Genomic DNA, 22,372 nt, shown 5'->3' on the forward strand with positions numbered 1-22,372 from the left:
CAGTCTCAATCCTTTATGCCCTCCAGTCTTTTACTGAGTTTAACTCCTATTTATTAAGGGCATCGTGGGCTGTGCCACAGCTCTGCTCCTGCTCAAGTGAGTCCAGCCTCACCCAATTTAACTTGTCTGCATTTTCCTCAGCATGGAATCATAGAGTGGTTTGGTTTCCAAGGGACCCTAAAGCTCATCTCATTCACCCTGCCCTGCCATGGGCAGGGGCACCTTTCCCTACACAGATTAGTCTGAATCCTGTCCACCTGAATGTTTCTAGGGATGAGGCATCCACCCTCTCTGGCCAACCTGTGCCAGTGCCTCACCATCCTCATTGTAGCAAATATGTATTAAAAGCAACTCCTATGTCACACAGAGTCTGGAAAGATTGAGAGATGCTGAAATTCCTGATCTTCCTGAGCAGCGCTGGTGCTGTGAAAATGAAATAACTCCTTTAAAACGACATGGTCTTATTTTTATTAATTTTTTTTTCTAGATAAAAGCAAGTATTAGAACATTCAAGCCCCGAGAAAAGCGCTTTACTGAGGAGAACCGCAAATTTTCTAAAAAGGTGAAAATTGGGTCTGGGCTAAGCTTTTGCATCTGTAAGATTTGAATTGCTGTAGCACAATTGCAAGAACAAAACCTATTTATGCATAAAATGCCGAACACATGTAAATTCAGTGTATTTCTGTATATATTAAAAGGTTTGTTTGTGTTAACATGAAATTGCTTTCTGATCTGGCTTGCATCAGTAGTTCTGCTTTGTGCTTCAGAGTGGGGAAAATGATAGCTGTGGATTTTGCACACTTCGCAGCACTTAAAGCTCAATGAGAGCCTTATTCCCTTTGTGAAGAAAGGCTGAATTCCTTATGTAGAAAATCCATAGGATTTAAGAACAATGGCCATTATTCTTTTTAAAATCTAGAGGCCTTATAATAAGTCTCAAAATCCCTATTTATTTCTACGGACTAGTCCAAAACATGTAGAATAGAGCAGCAGACTACATTCCCTCTGTCCCTTTCCCTGAGACATAGATGTATTTTAAGAATTGAATGACGATAAAGGTAGGTTTGTATAACTGTTTTATTTAGTTTTGGCATCAGTTTGTGCCTTTTTTTCCCCCCTTTTTTTGTAAGAGATGAGGAAAATCTGGAAGGTTTGGGTGTAATCAGAAAGCAGACAGGAGCTGGTGAATGTGTCTGAAATAGAGGCTTTATTTGTAATATGTGCCCTGGCACGCGTTTGTAGCCTAAATTATCCCTTTTTCTGAAGCAATAGTAGGATATTAGTGTGTTTGATTAAACTCTTCTTCTCCTCCCCTCCTCCCACTCAATATTTATCAGATCTTATCAAGAAATGTTGATCGCGTGAAAAAAATCACCATGGCAATATGGAATACAATACAATTCCTTTGGAGCTGCTTTCTCTGGGAGTCCACGGTGAAGAGCCTGATAGCATTTGTGGTAAGTGGATTTCTTCTTTTATTGCATGGGGCTGAGTGATCCAGGATCTGGAGTGTTCCAGTGCCTTCCTCCCCATCAGTGTTCCCGTGCCTTCCTCCCCACCAGCGCGAAGCCCTTTCTCGTTGGCTCTTGTTGCTGTTTTGTGGCTGCAGGGCAGTTTGGGCCACAGTGGGCCTGGTGGGGATGGGAATGAGACCTTCAGGAGCAGCCTTTCCTGGCTGGAAGCAGAGGTGTTCACCTCCTGCACTGAGCTCTGGGGATGCCCATGTGTGTGGTGGGTGATGCCGCTGTGCGCAGCCTGTAACTGTGTGGCAACTCTGGAATTTTGAATCATTTTAATTTGAAACATGGCAGCTGGGGGATAGGAAAGGCAGGAAGTGATGGCCAATAGGGTGATGTAGGGAAATGCTTTTGATCTCAGTGGTGCAGTGAGCTCTGAAGGGTTTTGTGCCTTCCATCTTCCATTGCAGTGAGACATCACTTCCCTGTAGGTTATCAATTCCTGCTCTGCCTGTGTTGGCATTGCCTGTTGCAAATTTATTCTCCTGACTGTAATAGTACATTGTTTAAAAGAAAAAAAAAAGGAGACGGCTGGTCAGTGAGTTCTACTGCACTCTACAAACCAAAAGCCAACTTCTCCACCTGCCTATCCTGCTTTTCATCTCTCTCCTTTTTCCTCTTGGTAGTAAACACCCCATTTGCAGTTTTCTCATAATCCACTCAAGCACAAAAAGATTTTGCCTGCTCTTTATTCTGTGGTGTGACATTTTCTTCATGCTTGAAATGTTTGGCATGCCATTAAAGGTTGCAAAAATCGTTTTGTGGTGGTCCAGCATGCAGAAAGAAAGTTTTTGAGTTTATTGTTTATTAAGCAATACAACATCCACATCGCTAAGATTTTCTCCTGCATTTACTATCTGTGAATTGTAACATACTTAAAGGATTTTTAAGGAAAACACTTCAGTGTATTTGCCACAGATGGGTAAAGTAGATCAGTCCTGATTGAGGAACCTTCAGAACAAGGACAGAGGAGCTGCCTTCACTCTGTAGGTCAGAGGGATGGCTCACACAGATGAGTGGGTAGGATGAAGAGGGTCTTTTCTCTAATTTTTTGTCTTCCTGTTTCTTGAAGTTCATTCAGAAGATATTATATTATATATATTATATATAGTTAATGGCTGGAGAGCAGAGTGGTTGGTACCTCACTGAAGTAAGAGTGGCTGTGCAAAGGAGTTCTGTGATTGTGTCCAAGGGGATCAGATGGCTGTTCATGCTGGGGCTGGAAAGAGAGGGTAAAATCCCAGTGTCCATGTCCTGCCATCACTGTACAACAGGAATCTAAGCACATATTTAAAAGGATTGCTCTTTTTCACCAAAGTGCTTGTGAAGTTACAGCTGTCAAGTTCAGTTTTCCAAACCTAGGAAAAGTTTGGAAGGGGTGGAGAGGCAGAAAATTAAGAAGGTGGGAAAATGTGTCTACAGAAAAAGGAATTTATTCCCAGTGAAAAGGAGTATGAGCAGGTTACAAGTTACAGGTTGATAGCATCTTTACTGGATACCATAATGCTGCTGGTTTCCTGAAAGGAAGTAGGTAATGGGAAAGGAATAAAAATACTCAACTCTAAGAATAATTACCACAGGCTTCTTCTACAACCCAAAATTTAAGTCTATCTGATTTTTCTCACATGGAGATAATTCAGCTCTGGCACTAAAAATGAAATGCTAATTATCTCTCTCTCTCTCTCTCTCTCTCTCTCTCTCTCTCTCTCTCTCACTATTTCCAGCGTGAGTGTTCATAGTATTGAAAATACGCACACAGCACAGTAGGTGCAGCATCCCTCCCTGCCCAGTCTGTGTGGAAAATCCACTCCTCATGTGCTGGTGTTTAAAAGATGAGGTGAGGAGGATGCACAAAGCTTCTCTACCCATTTTTCAGCTGAGTTCATGAAACCCTTTATTGGTAGCTTCGATGCCAGTTAGGCCCTCAAACTAGAAAATGTGGTTTTTAAAAATTATTTTGCCTTACAGATGATGTCCCTCAGGCCCCTGGCAATTACCATTTTGATCTGGTATTTCCCTTGGTTTCCCTCTACAGGTAACCCATGCCCCTTCTTCCAAGGGGGAATGAAGTGAGGGAGGAGGAGGAAGACAAGCAGGCAGTGTAATCGTGAGAGCCTTGTTTTCTTTAGCAATCAGACAAAACCCACTGCCAAAGAGATAAAATATTTGTGAGGTTGTTAGAGGACAGCAATAGCCAAGGACATGGAATCTTTCACCTTCCTGTTTCAGTCTTCCCTCCCCATTGGTGCCACAACTCGTGTGTGTGACGGGGACATGAGCAGCTTTTGGGGGTGTAAGAGAAAAAGAGGGACAGGTGAAGAGGGAGGAAACAGAGGACAGCACAGGCAGGACACGAGTGAATGAGAAAAATGCTCTCACTCTGTTTCCTCATTTATAAGATTCATCATCCCAGGCTAAATTTCTTTATTAGGATGTAATGGTGAGAGGAGACAGTCCAAGAACATGTGAGTAGATGAATTTTTTTGTGCTATGAAAATGTAATCACATTTTTCATCAGCGTTCTGTGCTTTTAATCTGATGATTTTTCATCTGAGTTAATTGTATAGGCACAGAGGACACTGGGCTCTGCTGAAGCACATGTAAAATCAGAATTTTTTTCAAGCTTAGAGGTTTAGGAAAGAGGGTTGGAAGGGAGGTGAGATGAAGAGCAAATTTTCAGTTTTGGTGATGTTTGCTCTGTGCATAAAGGGTTTGATAGAAATGGTGTTATACAACCAGAGAAAACATTCTGGGTCAGAGGAAAGGGTCACACACAGGATTTCTGGCTTCTTCATAGTTTACCTCTCTTCACTGGTCTGATGTTAAAAATGGCCAGACATGGCTGTATCTGCCTGGGAATATCAGGAATATTCCCCCACGTGAAAAATGTTGCCTGTAGAGTTGACAGTGTTCGTATACCAAGAGATACTTTTAATTACTTCGTGTATTCTTCTCCATCAGTTCAGGGTTTGGGGGGATTTGTAGACTTTTAAGACCAAAAAGACATTCAAACATCCCTTTCTGTTTAATCATGGTATAGTTATCTCTGTATTCAACACAGTATGTTGTGTTTTGATTGAAACATATGCCACAAAAAGGTCTTTATTTTGAAGATACCTGGACACACAATGCAGTACATCCCTGTATGGTCCTTTTCGTGTGCCTGACACACTCCATATCATACCTTGGACATTTTTCTACCAGTTTGCAGTCTCAATGTTGTAGTTTTAGCCTGCTCCTCTTCACTCATTCCTCACCACACTTTTCTCCATTGAGACATCACTTCCACACAGCATTACTAGTGTCCAAAAGCTGGAGCTGTGTCCTGTAATGTGCTTGGGGGAATGTCTGCTCACAGCTCAGCTTTTATGTCTGATTATAACCTTTGTTTTGTTTTTCCCACTCATGCATACAAAAACTTGTCTTCTTACCTTCCTGTTGCACATTTAAACCAAATTTTTGAATCTTCCTTCTGTATGCAAACACTCCCTGCCTGCTCTGCTCCCCCTTTGCTGATTGTGGAAGAGAAGTCTGTAATAACCAAATCATTCTTACTGTATTATATGTATTTTTAAAATATTTAAAAGTTAATTTTAGTCACAATGATTTTCACGAGGAATTATGCATCATTGCACATTGTGCTTGTGATTTTATACAACATAATTACACCTTCTATTGACACTTTTCTCTGCATTAATGGTAATTATGCCATTTAATGAAATTACAGTAATTGCATTAAAAAAATATAAGCTGGTGCAAATTAAAAGGATATATTGACTGGAATTTTTACTATCATATATATATATTTTTAAAGTTTGTATGATAGTTGCAAGAGACGTTGACAGGATCAGGCAAACGATGGGAAACCAACCACCAGAGCACCTCTGGTGTGGCTGGCAGTGCTGCTCTGGATTCCTTCAGGGTCCCTGCACACTCACCCATGCCAGAATCTTTCATTTGCACTGGCAGCATTTCCCACTCCATCAAGTTCAGGATTCTTGCTGATCCAGGCTGCTGCCAGGGTGGGGACAGGTGGGAGTGATGTTTCCAGCTCAGCCCTTGCTGGCAGCAGGGGCCAGCCAGACAAGGGATGCAGCAGGCACAGGCAGCGTTTATTTATTTTGCAGTGACGTTGCGCTGTGTCTACTAATTATTTTATGCTGGCTTAGTGCTGGGAGGAGTGTGTGGTGATGCAGCATAATGTGTTGGAAATGTGGGGCTTCTGGTCAAACTCCTTGCAGCTATTTAATGGTGGGCAGCTGGGAGAAGGACAGGCATGGGGTCATTTTGGAGCACTTTGGGCTTCCCAGAAAGCTGGCCCATGCAAGAGTATGGGAAGCTCTTGGGGTTGTGGATGCAGCAGCACAACCCAAATGTAAACTTTTGTGCTCCTTGCTGCAGAGGTGGGATTTTGTCACTGCTCTCCACTGAGATCTCCAAAGCTCTTTAAACCAGAGGGAGCTTGAGGATGCCTGGTTTTGGGCACTGGCCCCTTGGGCTGGGGGAGCTTGGAAGGTTTAGGAGCCCCAGGGCTGGCTGGGTGAGGCTGCAGGGGTGTGCATTGCTCTGCAGGTTTGCTTCAGAGGCAGTGACAGAGAGAGAGAGAGGACAGAGCCTGTGAACTTCTGGGCATCTCTGCTGAGTGTGTGATGGAGCACTCTGCCACTTCAGCTCCTGATACAGCAGCTGGACCTGAGCCCAGCTAAACTCATCTCAGAGAGAAGATACCAATCATCTTATTAGACATGAACAATTTTTGATCCCTGTTGAGCTGGGCTATATTTATAGTGATGAACTGCGGGCAAAAGGCCATTGGCTTGTTGACAGTGTCCTCTAAAATTGCTAATTGCTTATCAGTAAGAGGGAAATGTTCTTTATCCCCTCAGGAAAGATATTTGTTAACTCAAAATCTGAGCCTTCTGGAGTTTACTTGGGGTAAATCTCTCATTCTGTATGTGGACAAGTGTCTCCTGCATGTTATGGTTTGGCTTTCCCAAGCAAAGCACAAAATGTTCCAGCCCTGTTTGTGCTGAGCATAATTCAGCCCTGGAGATGACAACAATATATGGGTAAAACATCCAGTTTAACTCCTGCATTGTTTTGCAATGCAGTGATTTATTTTATTGTATTTTTTTCCTTGATGGGAGGGGAGTTATAGATCAATAAGAGGAGATTCTTGGGATGAAAGTTTCACAGGGAACATGAGAAATCTGTGGAGAAGCAAGACCACTAGCAGCTATGGAGTAAGATAGAGACTTGACTCACCAAACCTCTCTTGCCCCTCTGGCCAGCCAAGCAGTGGAGAAGGGTTAAATTTAACTGAATATTTACCAGTAGGTGGTAATAACTCACTCTTCTATAGGGTGGGGAAGCAAGATATGCTCTCACATGAGCTCCCCTAAAATATTTCTTGTTTTCCCTGTGGATTGTCTTCTAATTTTGAACAAGCAGTTCCCTGATACAAAACACAAACCACCCTGCCTTGACTACATGTGTAACTGATGAGAAGGGTATAGTCTTTTTTCTCCCCCCACTTTTTTTTTTCATCCTCACAGCTGAAGATGAAATATAAATCATTGTTCCCAAACTATTCGGGAACAGCATTAAAGTAATGGTAGATTAAAATGTCTCCACATTAAAAAGCTAAATAAAATGAATAGATGTAATCCTAAAGAGAGAAGAATGAGTATTCTTCAAACACTGAATAGGGAGCTTGGAAGAAGAAAAAACTTAAAAAAGAAGGAAAAAAGTTTTAATGCAAAAGAGATGGTCTTTACATCCGCTTTACTGTAGAGCTTTTGCTAAGGGCTGTTCTCAGCCCATTTGCAGCTTGTGTTTTGCTGCAGTTTTAAAGAAGCAGTCGGCAAAGGAAGGAAGGCAGTTTCTATTTAAATAGGGGAGCTGTAAAATATCCCTGCTACAGAAATTTGTTCATGTTCAGGCTAGAGCGGGTGCTGGAGGAGCAGCAACAGGCAGGTTTCAGGAATTTCACCTAGTAAGTAATTCTTCAGAGCCCCCAACATTTCTTCCCCTTTTCCCCTCTGCAAATCCCGGGCAAAGGCACATCTTCAATACTGTTCTCTCGAACTCTGGTGAAAAGGCTGGAGTGGAGAGGTGTGTTTTTATTTCAGGCTGTTCTATCCCAATAGCAGTATTTTCCTAATGAAGGAGGAAACGTTTACATCCTGCTTCCCCCTGGCTGCTCGTGGCAGTGCCTGTGCAAACGCAGCAGTGCTGGGGCAAAGCTGTCAGGAGCACGGTACCTGACACAAGCGGCTGCTCCGATGGGAAACAGCCTTCTCCAGACAATTAAAGGGGATGGTTTCACCCTTTCCCCCTGCAATTTTTACATTTCCACTATTATTCTTCCGTGGTTGAGGGGGAATGCAATTTAAGCTCGAGATCCTGGACTTTGCTTCGCTGCAGCAGTTAAAATTCCTGGAATAGCAACAGTGATATTGACGATGCTGAGAGACACACAGCAAAGTAAACACATGTTATTTCCAGCTCTTTCAAAAATGCAAGAACAAACAAGGACAAAGTTAATAGGGAAATAACCACTTTGAGCCTTGACAACACAATAAACAAGATTTAAAAAGCAGAGTTTGAAGCTTTAGAGTCAGGGTGAGATGGAGCTAAGCAGAGACCAGTACAAATATCCCTTTTAGCTTTGAAAAAGATGGATGGCCTTATGTTTCCAGCTCAGAAGTTTTGGGGATTTGCTTCTTACCAGTGAAATGTTCCAAAATAAAAATAAAAGCAAAACTACGTTTTGCATGTGAGGAGTCATTTCCTCTGTGTGTGCTTAACAAGGCATTTTACCCTATACAGGAATTCCCTTGATTTTGGGGTTGGGAATCTTCCTCTTAAATTATGCTGTGCTGATATTTTTGAGGCTTTCTGTGCCATGTACTCAAAACTTGAATGCATCACATTGAAATGATTCCCTCAGCCCTGGTAATGAGAGAGACCAAAATCACTGCCCCTCGCTCTTTAATTGCATTTTGTTGGGTTTAATTGATGATAAAGCCTTTTAATACTTTGGCTGTGTGTGTTCAATTCTGTGGTCCAAGTATTTGGGTAAGAGAACAGTCCTGATGTGGGATAAGCCTCTGTGCAGCTGGTCAGCAGGAATGTATCTGCAGGCATCCAGTCGAGAATTAAGGCAGGGAAGAAGAAATTCAGCTTTGTTATTGTATGTGGATTTATCCCTGGAAGGTGTTGGTGCTAAGGTACCTGAATAGATACGTGTGTCTGTCAGTCTCCCAAGCCAGACTGGAAATGTAGTTTTCATCTCTTTGGCTATTTAATGACAGCCCACAAAGCCAAGGTCAAATGTGGGAACATTTTATCTAATTAAAAAAAAAAAAAAGGCAAATGAAAAAGGGCTCTTTCTAGCAAAAACCTCAACTAAAGGCATCCACAAATCCTTCTTCCTCCCTTTGTGCTCAAGTTGCAACCTGTTGGAGAACTCTGCTCAGTGCTTGCGTTTCCAGCTAATTTGATGTCGCCTTTTTTTTTTTTTTTTTTTTTTTGTGGTGGAAGCTTTGTCATTTGTTTCAAAGCTGTCATTTTTATTAGTCTCCCTGGCTGATCTTTTTGGGCTCTCGTCAGGTGGTGTGTGTTCTCCATTGTCTGCCTGGTCTTGGCAAGCTGTAGGTCCTTTTATTGCCATATGACGTGGGCGTGCTTGCAGCAGTAGCCTGTAATTATACCCACCACAGGTGACAGTTACAAGAGAGCTTTGGTAATAATTTTAGCTGCCTGATCTGATGTTTATGAAGAGCAAACCCTCTTTGTGGTCTGGCTGGAGTTTGCTATATTGTGCTGTACTTTCACCGTTTGATTTATGAAGCCCTTTTAATTCTTTTTTTAAATTTTATTTTTTATTTTTCCTTCATATATAACTCCTTGTATCTTTCAGAGTCCTGAAGTTTTGCAAAAGATTGTTGTTGATCTTATGCTATTTTGTACTTTTCCTATTTATTTTTGCATGCCTTGTATTTATTTTGCTTTGCTCAGCACAGTAAAATAATACTCTTGCCTGTTGCTGGGTTTATTTGTATATTTAACACTGCTGAACTCCTGTATCTAACACTCCTGCCTCACTAGCAGATATTCTGTGTTCTCCCAACTGTGAGAGTAATCACACATGAGCAATTAATTATTTTTTTTTTTACCTTTGACTATTATTGAACTGTTTTAGAAAAAGTGAAATTCTCTCTCCAGCAAGGCAGCACTGCTTCCTTTACTCCCAATAAAACTGCAAAATTTGGATTGTGTCAAAGGTGAATTTAGCTCATGATTTTTATGGTTATCTTACAAACCTCCGTTCTGACTTCAGGAATTTGCCACAAAAAAACTGGACAAGGCTGACATGCCCACTACCTGAAAGGTGTTTTCCTCTTGTGCTGTATTTATTTTTGCAGTCTTAAATGAAACACTCTCTTTAGAGGAACTAAAATTCTCTCTTTAGAGAAACTTCAGATTAAAACTCATGGGCATCTTCTGAATTTTTGATTCTTATCACAAGATTCTGACTTGTAATTCTCCTGAATTGAGTGGCAGGTTGAAAACCAAGAGAAATTTATCTGCGATAATTTGCTACCTTATTTGATCCTAAAGAGATGATTTTCCATGTCAGGATTCAGTCATTTTCATTTTCCCAATTTGCCTGGTGCTTTTTCTGAAAGTTCACTTTATTCATAGACTAGAAATTGCATAAACAAAGATGAAATTAGTATTCTGAGTTGAATGAATGTTGCATCTGCGTGAGACTCATTAAACAGGAGTGTGAGACAGAAGCTACTTACCCACCACTATTGGAAATACCAGAATTTGAGAAGCTTATTTGTAAAATTCCCAAAGTTGGCATGGATTTAGGCTCTGCAAGCTGTATGGGAAAAACATAAGGCTCAGCCCAAACAAACAAACAAAAAAGGCAGGAAACCCATGGCATGTAGGATGAAAAAGGTATATATAAGGAAGCAAAAATTCCATTAAAATTAAAAATTCTTATACTTAGTGTGCTCTTTTTTTCCCCCCAGAGCCACAGGTGTATTGATTTTCTTTCAGTCAGCATCTGCTTGGGTTTGTTTCATTATTCACATTACTTTGACCTGACACCTCTTAGAAAGTACTTTAAAGCACTCAGTTTTACAGGAAAATTGTAGACATCGACTGTTATTGCCCATGTCATTGGTGGAACACCCCTTTCAGTGTTTTTTTTTTCTTTTAGTTTTAAAAAGGTAGATTTTTTTTTTAACAGAAATGTAAGCTTAGAGCAACACTGCTTTCCCCTGAAGCACAGAGGAAGTTTTTATTCTTCCAAAATGAGGGAATAAGTAGAGACACATCTGTAGATGGATTAAGTCATTGTAACTCCATTAGCTTCAGCAAACTTATGTTGTTTAACATCAGTTTAAAAAATCTGCATCCTCATTTTGGGCAAAAATCCTGTGTGAATAGAATGATCATGTTTTCTGAGAGGAGGAAAAGCCTGTAGATGGCGATGGACCCTCAGGAATGAGCCAGCTCTGGCATTCAGGCTTTTGTCAGATTTTTCTGGCAGGTTTTCTTTCTCTTGCTTGAACTATTTTATTTTTAATTTAATTCACCCTTTCTCTCAGTGCTAATGTAACAGTAGTTGAAGAAATCATGACAACTGGAAGAAATTTCCTGTTTGAAGGTAATGCAACATTTGGTTTTATGATGGAGACAGATACACCTTGAGGGATTTCTCTTGAAGCGTTTGCTTGTCGGGCTTTTTTTTTTTCTTTTAAATAAGAAAGAGTTGGATCCTTTACAAGTTCTGAAATAAAAAGAGATTAGTAGAGAAGCTGCAGAGCAAATACACTTTTTAAAAAAGCTCGTTCTCATTTAGCTTTACTTTTCTTTATTAGCAACTAAGATGTGCTTTAACTTAGAGGTAATTCTTAAGTAACCAGAAAGTTCTTGGGTTGTTTGAGGATAGCAGTAATAGTAAAAATACCTTAAATCAGGGTATGTCCCTTACATTTCTTTTTTTTTTAATATTCAGTTGGAAATAAATGTGGAGCAGTGGGATGACTGCAAAATCCCAGAAATCTGATTTTAAAAAAAATCTTTACTATTAATTATGTATAAATTTGACTGCTTCCACAGTAAAGGTTTGCACTGCTGCCAATAACATCAATAGAGTTTTGATCTCTTCCCCCACAACTTCATGAAAGTTAAATCTCTTCTTCTTAATTGTGGCATCCACGCTGTAGTCAAGCTTAGCTGGTTTCTTTTGGTGTTTTTCTGTGTGTTTTCTTTTTTCTTTTTTAAAGGTAGTGCTGTGATTTTGAGAAGTGTTAATAAATATGTAAAACATGTAGTGTTTTGTACCAGTCTAATATGCTGATTTATTTTACCTTTAGCATTACCCGTGTAAAGTCAGCATATTTACTGAGAGATGAGTGCCAAAGGTGAGCAAAAGTCTTCACTAAAAGAGCCTTTAACTACTTTGCTAGCTCAGGTTCAGAACTTTCTACTTTTGTTTTGGGAGAAGTCGCTGTCTTCTGTACTTCCCTTCAGCTTTCATCTTTTAATGGAAGAGAAGAGCAGCACATCTCTGTATCAAAGCCAATTGTCAGCTTTCATTAGATGCATTCTATTGTTTGTTCAGATTAGAAATAACTGCATTACACTTTGACTTTGAAGGCTTGCTTGTTTTTAAATATACTGGGTATATGTGACCTTTTTGTCATTTGTGATGCACTTGGCTTGGCAAATTTGAGATACCCATTTCAGCAGCAGCCAAACCTTTTTGTAATGCAGGTACTCCACAAAAAGGCACATTTTGTAGGTCTACAGAAGTAAAATAAAACCCTGCTGCTAATGAAAAGCATTAATAGCCTCATCTGAATATATTTTAGCCATGAGGGTACCTCAAGTGCATTGCATGGTGGGGAGAATCCCCAGTGCTTAGGGAGAGTGCAGCACCCGTTTTTAGCAGTGGGTAGGAATCCAGTGAGCTGCTCTTATCCTCCCATTATGTATTGGCCATAGGAGATGTGGCTTCTGTCAGAACATGATGGCAAGACAGTCTAATTCCATTAAAAATTTTGCACTAAGCAAATTTTCTTAAAATGTTTAGAATATTAAATGGGAAATGCATAATTGATACAGAGATGTTAGCTTTTTTTTTTTTTTTTAACTGAACATGCCCATCAGGAATGAGATGATGACTTGTTCCAGCAGTTAAGAAAACTTCCCCAGATACTTCCATGTACACATTTGGGAAAATTATTTGCAATGATATATTTCAATTTCCTTAATAAACTAGACCTGTCTTCCTAATTCCCTTTCCCTTAAGTCCCTCTGCAGGGGTTAAGAAATGAAGTATTTTGAAATGATTATCAGATAACTGTTTCTATGAATAAAAAACTAATCTAAGCTTTTTTTTCCCCCCAAAAATAGATTTATATTCCAAAGCTGGGAAATAAACAGTGGCAGTAGAAAGGAAATATGAGATTAATAAAAATGAAGACATTTTGCAGAGCTACTCTGGATGGTTTTAATCTTGTTTTGTTTCTTTTTTTTTTTTTTTTTTTTTCTCCTTCTTCTGGGAAGTAGTACTTCTGCAGCAGCATGCCTTGCAATGAAAGCAATCTCTGCTTTCTTTTTTGAAAGTTGTGTGAATACTGGCAGAGCCAGTGCTCCTTTAGTGCCCAGTGAATCCTGTCTCACACAGGGATACCTACAGTAAGACACACAAGAGTGGGATGAGATCAAATGCTCTGGTTAAAAAGCCTTAGGGAAGCATTATGTGTCTGAGGCCTGATCTATTGTCTGGGAGGTCGGAGAGTGTTAATGCACTCTGCAAAGATTAAACTCCCTCTCTAATTGCTGCAACACTTCCTTAAAGGATTTAAACAGTCAGGCAAGGTGATGCTCCTTGTCAATTTTTGTCTTCTGACAGCTGTTGAAGTTTATCTGTCTTTCCATGGAGACCACTAGATCATGCAAACCCAGCAGTGGCAAAAGCACAGACCCCAAATTAGGACTGAGAGCAATGAATGCTGCTATTTACAACTATTTCAGCCTTTAAATACTTTAAGACCTCAGACCAGGGTTGCTCCTACATTGCCAGGCCACTTTCTTTTGGTTATAGGAGTTCCTAAAGTGCCAAAAAAAGTTTAACTGCTGGATTTGATGAAAAGTCACCCTTTTAATTGGGAAGTGCTCATGTTATGGTCTCCATCCCTTATTGCTGGGCTGGTGTTTCCCCAGCACCAGCTACTGTGAGGCATTCTGCTATTTACTCCCAAAATTTTCCTCTCCCTCACTAAGTCTGATTAGCATTTGAGTTCTCTTGGTCCATAAAGCCTGAAACAAAAGTGCACTCAGAAAGCTCATAAAGCTCAAGGCAGGAAAGTTTTTCTGCTTCTGAACCAGAAGGTCCAAACTGACAAGTACCTGTCAGTGTGGTAAAAAAAAACCAGTGTCACTGGTTTTTGGAAGCAAAAGAGAAATTTGCCCAGTGGATCAAAACCACTTAAAAGAACCAGTTTATTATTTGGCAGTCCAGATATTTAAAATGGCTTTGATTTGCAGAGGATGCTGCTTTTGCTTGGAAAGTACTTTAAGGGCAAGGGATGGCAAAAAAGAGAAAGGAGAAGCGTAGCTCCACCCGAGGAGAACTTGGGAGATTTAATATTTCTGCAACAAGGCCCTGGTATCCTCACATTCACAGTAGGGCAACATTACTGTAACAGGAGTGGAATTTGACCCATCTTTTTCCAAATGCCCGTTCCTGTTTCACAGACAGATGTGAGTGTGTCCTGTTTCACTGCAGCTCACACGACGTGACAGGTCCTGCCGACCGGAGAGCCATCCTGTAGTTATTTTTTCTGGTGGATCAGAAGCTTTTCAGTTTGATAGTGTCTGTGTTTTTGCTAGTCTTGCAGCATCTAAATGTGTTGGTATATCAAATCCATTTCACACATAAATGTATAAATATGACCTATATAAATATACATGTATTCAATGCCTCTTTTCTAGACTCTGAGCAGATGAGTAATACAGCTGTTCAAAGGAGAAAAAGATTTTTTTCTTTCTTTTTTTTTTTTTTTTTTTAAAGCCCTCTTGGCTCTGAATCGGAAATTGAGGAGCAGAATTCATCAAGTGTATTCTGATGGTTCTCAGATGGGTAGTTCCTCCTTCCCTTCCTGCATAGCATGTTCCTTTGCACTGTTGCTATATTACATGAAATGTTTCATCTGTATATAAAAATTAAAAATTCAAACAAAAATCTGGCCCACATGAAGAACAGGCCCTTTGGGCATATGGTTCATTATGCATATTCGTTTAATTACTAAAACACTTGGGATGTCTCTACTGCCCTTGCTTTCAACTTGTAAAGTTGGATCTGTTCTGCAGCACAGAATATGTTGAACAGGCATGTGTCATAAAGGACTTCAGTTTTCTCCTACTTCAAACTCTATATAATGTTCTTGGCTGAATCATTAGAATTTACTGATTATTAGTTCAATCCACTGCATCAAAACAGCATTTCGGGATCTCTTTTCTCTTAACACCTTCTCTAACCCCAAAAAAGCAAGTTTTACAGTGGTTCAGAGTTGTGTTTAGTGTTGAAGTAATGTGAGACTCAGGATTTAGATTTCAGGCACATTCCCTCCAAGCACCTAAAGCTGCATGTTGAAGCTGTATAACTTTTATTAGCTAGGAAGGGATTGCTGTGATAGTGTGACTTTAATTGATTTTCAGGGCAAACAGGTGGTGATGGTTTAGGCATCCCCCAGTCTCCTGCCATTCCTAATTTGGAGTTGCACATATAATAGCTTTATTAAAATAAACAATCTCCTGGCTTTAGTTTTACCTGAACAGCTGCCTGAAATTGCGGGAGTCTTGCGATTTTTAAATTTCTTTTTCTTAAGATTATTCTGTGTTTTGGAAAGCAAGATCCTACAGGTCTGCTGGTGGAAAATCTCTATTACATAGTCATGCTGTCAATATACAGGGGGTGTTTTTGTGTGTCACTGCTGTTCGCTTACAATGGTAACATATCCAGGGTATAATTACAGTGAGCCTCAGTCAGCTCCATGCATTTGTTCTGTAATGCAGCAATTTTGTCACACTGCAGATTATGAACCTGCTGGAATTGTTTAAGTGTTGTGTAATCACACTGTTCCTGGTGTCCTGGGTGTGTGTCAGGTGTGGGGAGGGCTGGGGTTATGAACTGCATTTCTCCTCTTCACTGTGGGAAATCTATCCCAGGCAGAGAAAGAGATTTCTGGTCTCTGGCATGGAGATGTGTTGGGGAATCCCAGGTACAGCTTAAGGACATAGGATAAATAATCTGGAATTCTTTGCCTGTAAGGATATCATCTCACTGCTTTGTGTATGCTTTAGAGGTGCTTTTAGATTTCTGGGTTTGTGGTCTTGGTTTACTGGTTTGGGATTTTTTTAAAATTATTGTTTCATTCCTTTGCTCTGTTTCAGCCTGAATTTTTTTTTTTGACTAGAGGTTTTGGAATAGAGAGTACCAGAGAGCTTTGCACCAATGGTGCTACAATCATCTATTCCTTATTTGTCTGAGTTTACTGCCGGGTTCTACAAACCTGGTTTTTGATTTTTTCTTTTTCCCCCTGTGCCATAGCTGGAGATGCCAGGGAAGTAACCTTATGTGTGATTCTCACTGAACTCAGTCTAATTTAACATGTTTGCTTTATTAGAGAGCCCTTTTCCCTTTACCCATTCAGCTCTAATTTACATTATGAACGCGGAGTCATTAAAGTAGTTTAAACATAATCATTTAAGACTCCCATTTGTTACCAATTGGAACCCAGTTGAGAGCCCAAATTTAAGAGCACTTCCACCACCACTCCTTCCACTGTGAACAATTACGTCACCATCTGTCCCTTGTTGCTAATGTTTCTCAGAATGGTAGCAAATACATCTCCAAATAAGTGGACATTTATCAGCTCAGCTAATGATAATTTTTTTTCATGACCCTTTTAAGGTGTTCACCTTATCCAGAATAAATAAAATTTGCCTACGTTTTTGCCTTCTTTTAAATAGCACAAATATTTTTTTCTGGTGCTTTTTTGGAAGAATTATTTACTATAAGATCTGGCTTTTAACTTGCATAATGCCTGTCTTCCCTGCAAATAGATTATAACTTTGTGTATGAGAATAATTCCAGAGCTGTGATCCTACTGATAATCAAACCAAAACATGAGAATTAAAAATGACCATTTAATTTATCTATGATATAAAGCAACTGATTTTTTTTTCCCCCTTGCATGTCACCCCCTCTTTATTTTGGAATCTTCTCCAGTCACCTTAGTCTGTGATAGTAACCCCTTTAGAAATAGCATGCAGATTTATTCCCCTGGCTTATCCCCAGAGGATTACCCCAAAACACAGAAAACTGTTGTAATATTTTTTTTCTTTCTTTTTTTTTTTTTTTTCTGATTTTAAGCTTTACTGCTTGAGGGTCTTAACTGTATTTTACTTGGCACAGGAAATGTAAAATACGTTAGATAAAAGCATGAGGGAAAAATTAGACCAGTCAGCATGTTGGCAAACAGCTATTTCTTCAGTGTCTGCCGCCTAAAAGGATTTGAAATCTTTTACTCTAAAACTGTTGTACGTACATAAATATAGAACCCAAAACTCCTGTTGGAGCTGATTTTGGTTTAACCTCTTATAGGGATTAGGGATAAAGTAGGAACCACAAGAAAATTGGACAGGGGCACCCACTGGACTTGTGGGTATTGGCTTTGAGGGTTAAATGCACATATTTTAGAGGACAGAGGTGACACCCCCAGGCATGGACCCCTTCATGTTGGAAATTATCATCCGCACTGACCAATGTGCCAGGTATTTGTCAAATAGCTGGAATGCAATACAGAAATCTTAAATTACACACAGACTTTACAAGTGATAAGTTCAGTGAAATAAATTTAGACTGAGTGCCTCTTCCCTGACCTCCTCATTACAGAAATATATGCGTGGATCTTGGTTCCACTTTTCTAGGCTGGGTAACCTCAATAACGTAACAAAAATAATCAGAATGAAAGAAAACCATCCCTTTTTAATTAGCTTAGTTTTTGTTATGTTGTTATCTCTTTCTGATTCCAGGCATTGTTATGAGTAGGGGATAAATCCATTGAATGTGTTAATGACAACAGTAATTCAGACTCAGAGTGGGGACATTTTGTAAGTGTTTGCAGTCTTGAGTGTAGCATCCCAACCTTCCCTGATGGAGTTTCCGACGGCAGTGTCCCAAGAGGATGGTGGAGAACAGATTGCAATATTGTCAGCTCTTCTGATTTCTCTGCGACTTTTGCAGAACATGCTTCTTCTTAAAGCACCATTTCTTAAGAGTCCTGTGATTGCACATGAATCACAGCTTTCATTTAAAACACAAATGAGTCTCTACTTCCTACCAGCAGCAGAGAAAATGAGATCCCCATGAAGAGTCTAAATCAGGCAATGACAAAAAAGGCCCTAACACATATTGACTTAAACAGTATGAGATTTTTCGCATGTTTTTGGGATTATTTTTGTTGGTTTTGAATCTCTTTTTTTTGTTGCGAGTGGGGAACATTGTTTCCTTTTTTTCTATTGCTTCTGAATATTTTGTAAAATTGTAACCATGCTGACCAGAGTTCCTATCCTCCTCCACAGGCTTTATTCTTTTGCTCTGTTTTCTTGTTGAATCCTCACATGTGATGTAAATTTTCAAGCACTAGTTGGCTACTTCCCAACAAGTTGGGCCCCCGTTTTCCTCCTTCAGCTCATCCTGGGTCATTCACTCAGCAAGATGCAGCTGGGAAAAGAAGACTTGGGATGTGGATATGGCAGCTGGACATGGCTTTGTGTCATTTAGCCTATGCAGACAACTGGGTTGGGCAACCATGGCTTGTTGTTTGTTATCAAAGGCATTACCTGAGGGAAAAACCCCATTGGCTTCATGCACTTGGTAAAACAAATTGTGCAAACCTATCCTTTATTTTTTACTTCTTGGTTCTGTGCAGTCACACGTTAGGCAAACTGAGTTTTTTTGGTGCACAGTTTGATTCTTTGGTTTGGCTTTTGGGATGTTGAAGTGGATTTTTTGTGCCTTTGTTTTTGAATTCCGGTCGTGCTCACAGTTGCTTCAAAGAGCTTTTTGCCTTCTGGTACACCCTCAAAAAAATTAGTAAGTTGTACGCTGGTGTGTGGAGCAATGCAGAGATGATTTGTAATGTGGCATAAATATTTAAAGCCCTCCATTCCTTCAGGTCATTTTTGATTTTGGTCGTTGCCGTTCAATACAGCGCACGTTCGCGCCGCCGTTGAGATGCTCCCTGTTCTTCTGCCAGGGACACAAAAAACAAATTGAATCTAAAGTAAACAGGTTTCTTCTGCCAGTGCTGGTTTATTTAAGTGTAATTTCTCTTCCTGCCACGTTCTCCAGCACAGCATTGCAATGAGGGAGTGACTCTGCTCAGAACTGACCCTCCTTGAGCTCCAGTTTCATGGCTGTGAAGTGCAGTAAGAGCACACTGTGAGGTGAGGGAGCATCAGGTGAATGTAGGAAGGAGAGTGTCAGTCACAATGACTCTGGAATGCCTCTTTGGAAGAGGATCTTTAGTGGGAAATACATGCTATGTGGTTTCCTCAACCTTTTTTTTTGCTGTGCCTTGAGATGGGGCTGTATTAAGATAATTTCCATTCTTTTTCATAACTTCTTTTTTTAATACTCTCATTATTCCATGCAAAGCCAGCCCAAGAGCACAAGCCTTATTGCTGCACTCCAGTCAGGCTGGGCCCTCACCAGGCACGCTGATTTTTGTCAGTGGAGGCTCAGCACTGCTGTGTTCCTGCATCCATATTGCCCATTTCTGGAAGAGATGTCTCCATATGCACAGCTATATATGCACATATGCACAAATGTATTGCTCTCTGTGAGTGTGTTCATTCTCTCCTCTGCTCTTGTACTCTCCCTGTCTAAGGGCAGGAATAAGTATCTGTCAGAAATAATTTGTTGTCAACAGGCTTATTGCCTCCAAGGGATTCGAGTGCCCTTTTGGGGAGCCAGTATCTTATGTTATTGGCTAATATACTGTATTTTGTTTGGAGCAGAAAGCTTAGAAACCCCCCAAAAATTAGAGAATTCATCCCTGAATATTTATTCTCAAAAATGTCTCCTTTTTTATGGACTTCATTTGTGCATTCATGGCAACTCTAAGGTGTGTAGCCCAGAAGAAAGTTAAAAATGCAGAATTCCTCTCCCCTGTAAATAAGGGGGAGCACATCTTTCTGTTTCAAATCAAATTCACTGATCTGGTTTAGTGTAGTTCAGTTCAAAACCAAACTTGGACCTTCACAGCAGTATCAGCCCAAGTTTTTCTCGTGCCTTCACAAGTTACACAGAATGTGTTTATAAATCGCGAGGAAACTTTTGATGAAGCTGTTAGAAGTTTAGAGTTCAGTTAAATTGTGGGTTTTGAAACTTGGGGTTTCAAACAATATTTTTCACAGCTCTGCTGATGAGGCATTTCATTAGCATTGGAGCCTGCACTGACCAAGAAAATAACTTTATACCATAGGTTCCTTGCATGCATTTAATCTCCTTTCACTTTTATTTCTTCCATCTGATGGAATGTATCACTCTCCTCCCATCACTGGTGCTGTCCAAGAGTTATTCTGTCACACAGCACAGCATCCCTCACTGCGCCACAAAGGCTTGCCAGGTCAAAAAGAGCCTGTTAATCTTACAGTTAGAAAAATTGTAATTATTGTGTAGAAAAATCACGCAGAAAATCCTATCTTGTGCTAGGTTTCTAAGCCTCTTAAAACTGTTCTATCCCATGGCTGTGGGTTTGCTGGTGACAAATGTTTTATGGGCATATTTTAGTAGACACCCGTCTAAAATCTGGTCTTAATAGTCAGATGCTAAATTGGAACCAGAGCGGCAGAAAAACCAGATTTGAAACGTGTTTCTAAGGGTTTGTTTTTACTTTCAGTTGAGACTGCCTTCTCTCATCTTTTGTGCTGCTGTCAAAAGGGCCACTCTCATGGTTGTTCAAACTCCATGCTTCTTGACAGGAACAGTTGGACCCCTCTTCAATGATTTTCAGATGAAACGGCTCCCAAACCTCCAGAGCTTTAACTTGTAGTTATTAGGCCCTCTGAAATAGCAACACATTAATCAGCTGAAATCAAGTGGTCCTTTCTCCAAGGCTGTGATATTGCTGTTGTCTTTTGGGTAGAGCTCTAGTCTAAATATTAGTTTCAAGAGCTCTTTTTTTCCTTTCTTTCCCTCAAGATAGGTCTTTCCCATTCCTATTTCTATTTTGATCATTGTTTTAGAATGCTGTGAATTAAAGTGCTCACTTCTATAATGGGCTTTTATACTCTCAAACTGCATTAAAAGGAGTAGTGTAGAAAACTCCCTTCTACTACTTTAACTCTCAGTTTAGAAACTGGCTGCTGTGCTTTTAACTTCCCCCACGAGCAGTGTGAAGCCCAGCAGAAAAAGTATCAATTAATGTAATGGATTGTGTCTGACAGAACTTGGTCTAACAACAAGAAACATTGAAGAAAGGAATGGTTTGTTGAAACTGGATCATTTGAAGCAGGGCCATGGTTTGTGTCCCTGACTTCTGTGGTACTGGGAAAGTGATCTGAACCTGTTAATGGGTTCTCTTTCTAGTTTATGCATTAGGAAAAAGCAGACTGGGGATGGCAAGAAATCAAGAAGATACTCTTCCTTGCATTAGCTGTTATTTACATCAGCAGCTGAAGCATTCTTGAGTTTTAGCATGAAACTATTGATAAGAAAATAATTAAGGGAGCATAATTCAAGAACTTCTCCCAGGCATAAAGTATCGCTGAGGAGAGAGTAAAAACATGCATGATTGAGGACCTTGTCATTTGGGGAGTGGATATCTGTGTCACAGGGCTGCTGGTGCTGTGGTCAGTGTCAGGGAGCTCCCTGAAAGTTGATAAAATAGGACATGGGCCTGCTTGGGATCTGCTTTGAAAACTGATGCTGCAGAACTACTCAAAAGGCTGTTAGAACTGCAGAAATATTTCTATTCGCTCCATAAACACACTCTGAACTTTTATTATGTACTGTATGTTCACAGCAATCATTTCCCATACCTCCGAGGCTAAATAATTTCTGAATAGCTAAATCAATTTGTCTTGTGTCTGTGTTGTGTCGCGGTAATGAAAGTTCCCTGTACTGTGGCAATAGCAGCAAAGCAGCTCTTGTTAAGGAGATGTGGGAGCTCTATCAAAGCTTCACTGTCTGGGTTATAACTCAGCAGCTGATTAACCAGCCAGCATTAGAAAGGAGGAGACAGCGTGCCTCAGCTACCCATTGAGCCCACAGTGAGATTTTGTAATGAAGCTTTATTTGAGGTCTGAAACTTAATAATACACAAAATGTACTGTAAGATCTAAAATCACCAAGGTCTTGACTTTGTAGCTTGCCTGAATGACCTGTGATTGCAAGGTTGTGTTGCACTTGCAGCCGAGCAGGGTGATGTTCACATAGGATGGTGACAGATGCACTAAAATTGGGTCAAGTCCTGCAATTGAGTGAATGAAGAGAGGTTCTTCAAGAGCTTCATTGACTCCTTGTAGGACTTTGCCTGGCTGGCTGCTGGTGGGGCCTTTTTGCTGCATCAACAGGAAGCTGAGTTTGCTCGTACCCCAGGGACGTGGTGCAAATGCAAGCCCCTCCCCTGAGCTGAGGCAAATGTTTTGAATTAATATCTGGAAATGGGAATTTCTATGAAAGGAATTTACGTAAGGATCAGATGTATGTTTATATGTATATCTTTTTTTTTAATCTATGTGTGCCTGAG

At 40.2% G+C, this 22,372-nt stretch overlaps 1 protein-coding gene across 2 annotated transcripts in view; it reads left to right on the plus strand.

Annotated features, from left to right (window-relative positions):
* The window catches only part of MCTP2 (multiple C2 and transmembrane domain containing 2), a 128,486-nt gene that overhangs the window by 81,190 nt on the left and 24,924 nt on the right, over positions 1-22,372 (plus strand). For both annotated transcript variants that reach the window (XM_030955637.1, XM_030955638.1), the window contains 2 exons: positions 488-562; positions 1,338-1,457. In XM_030955637.1, the coding sequence (XP_030811497.1) occupies positions 488-562; positions 1,338-1,457 (195 nt within the window). The remainder of the gene's footprint in view (positions 1-487; positions 563-1,337; positions 1,458-22,372) is intronic.

This window comes from Camarhynchus parvulus, chromosome 10, assembly GCF_901933205.1.
Source record: "Camarhynchus parvulus chromosome 10, STF_HiC, whole genome shotgun sequence".
NCBI lineage: Eukaryota > Metazoa > Chordata > Aves > Passeriformes > Thraupidae > Camarhynchus > Camarhynchus parvulus.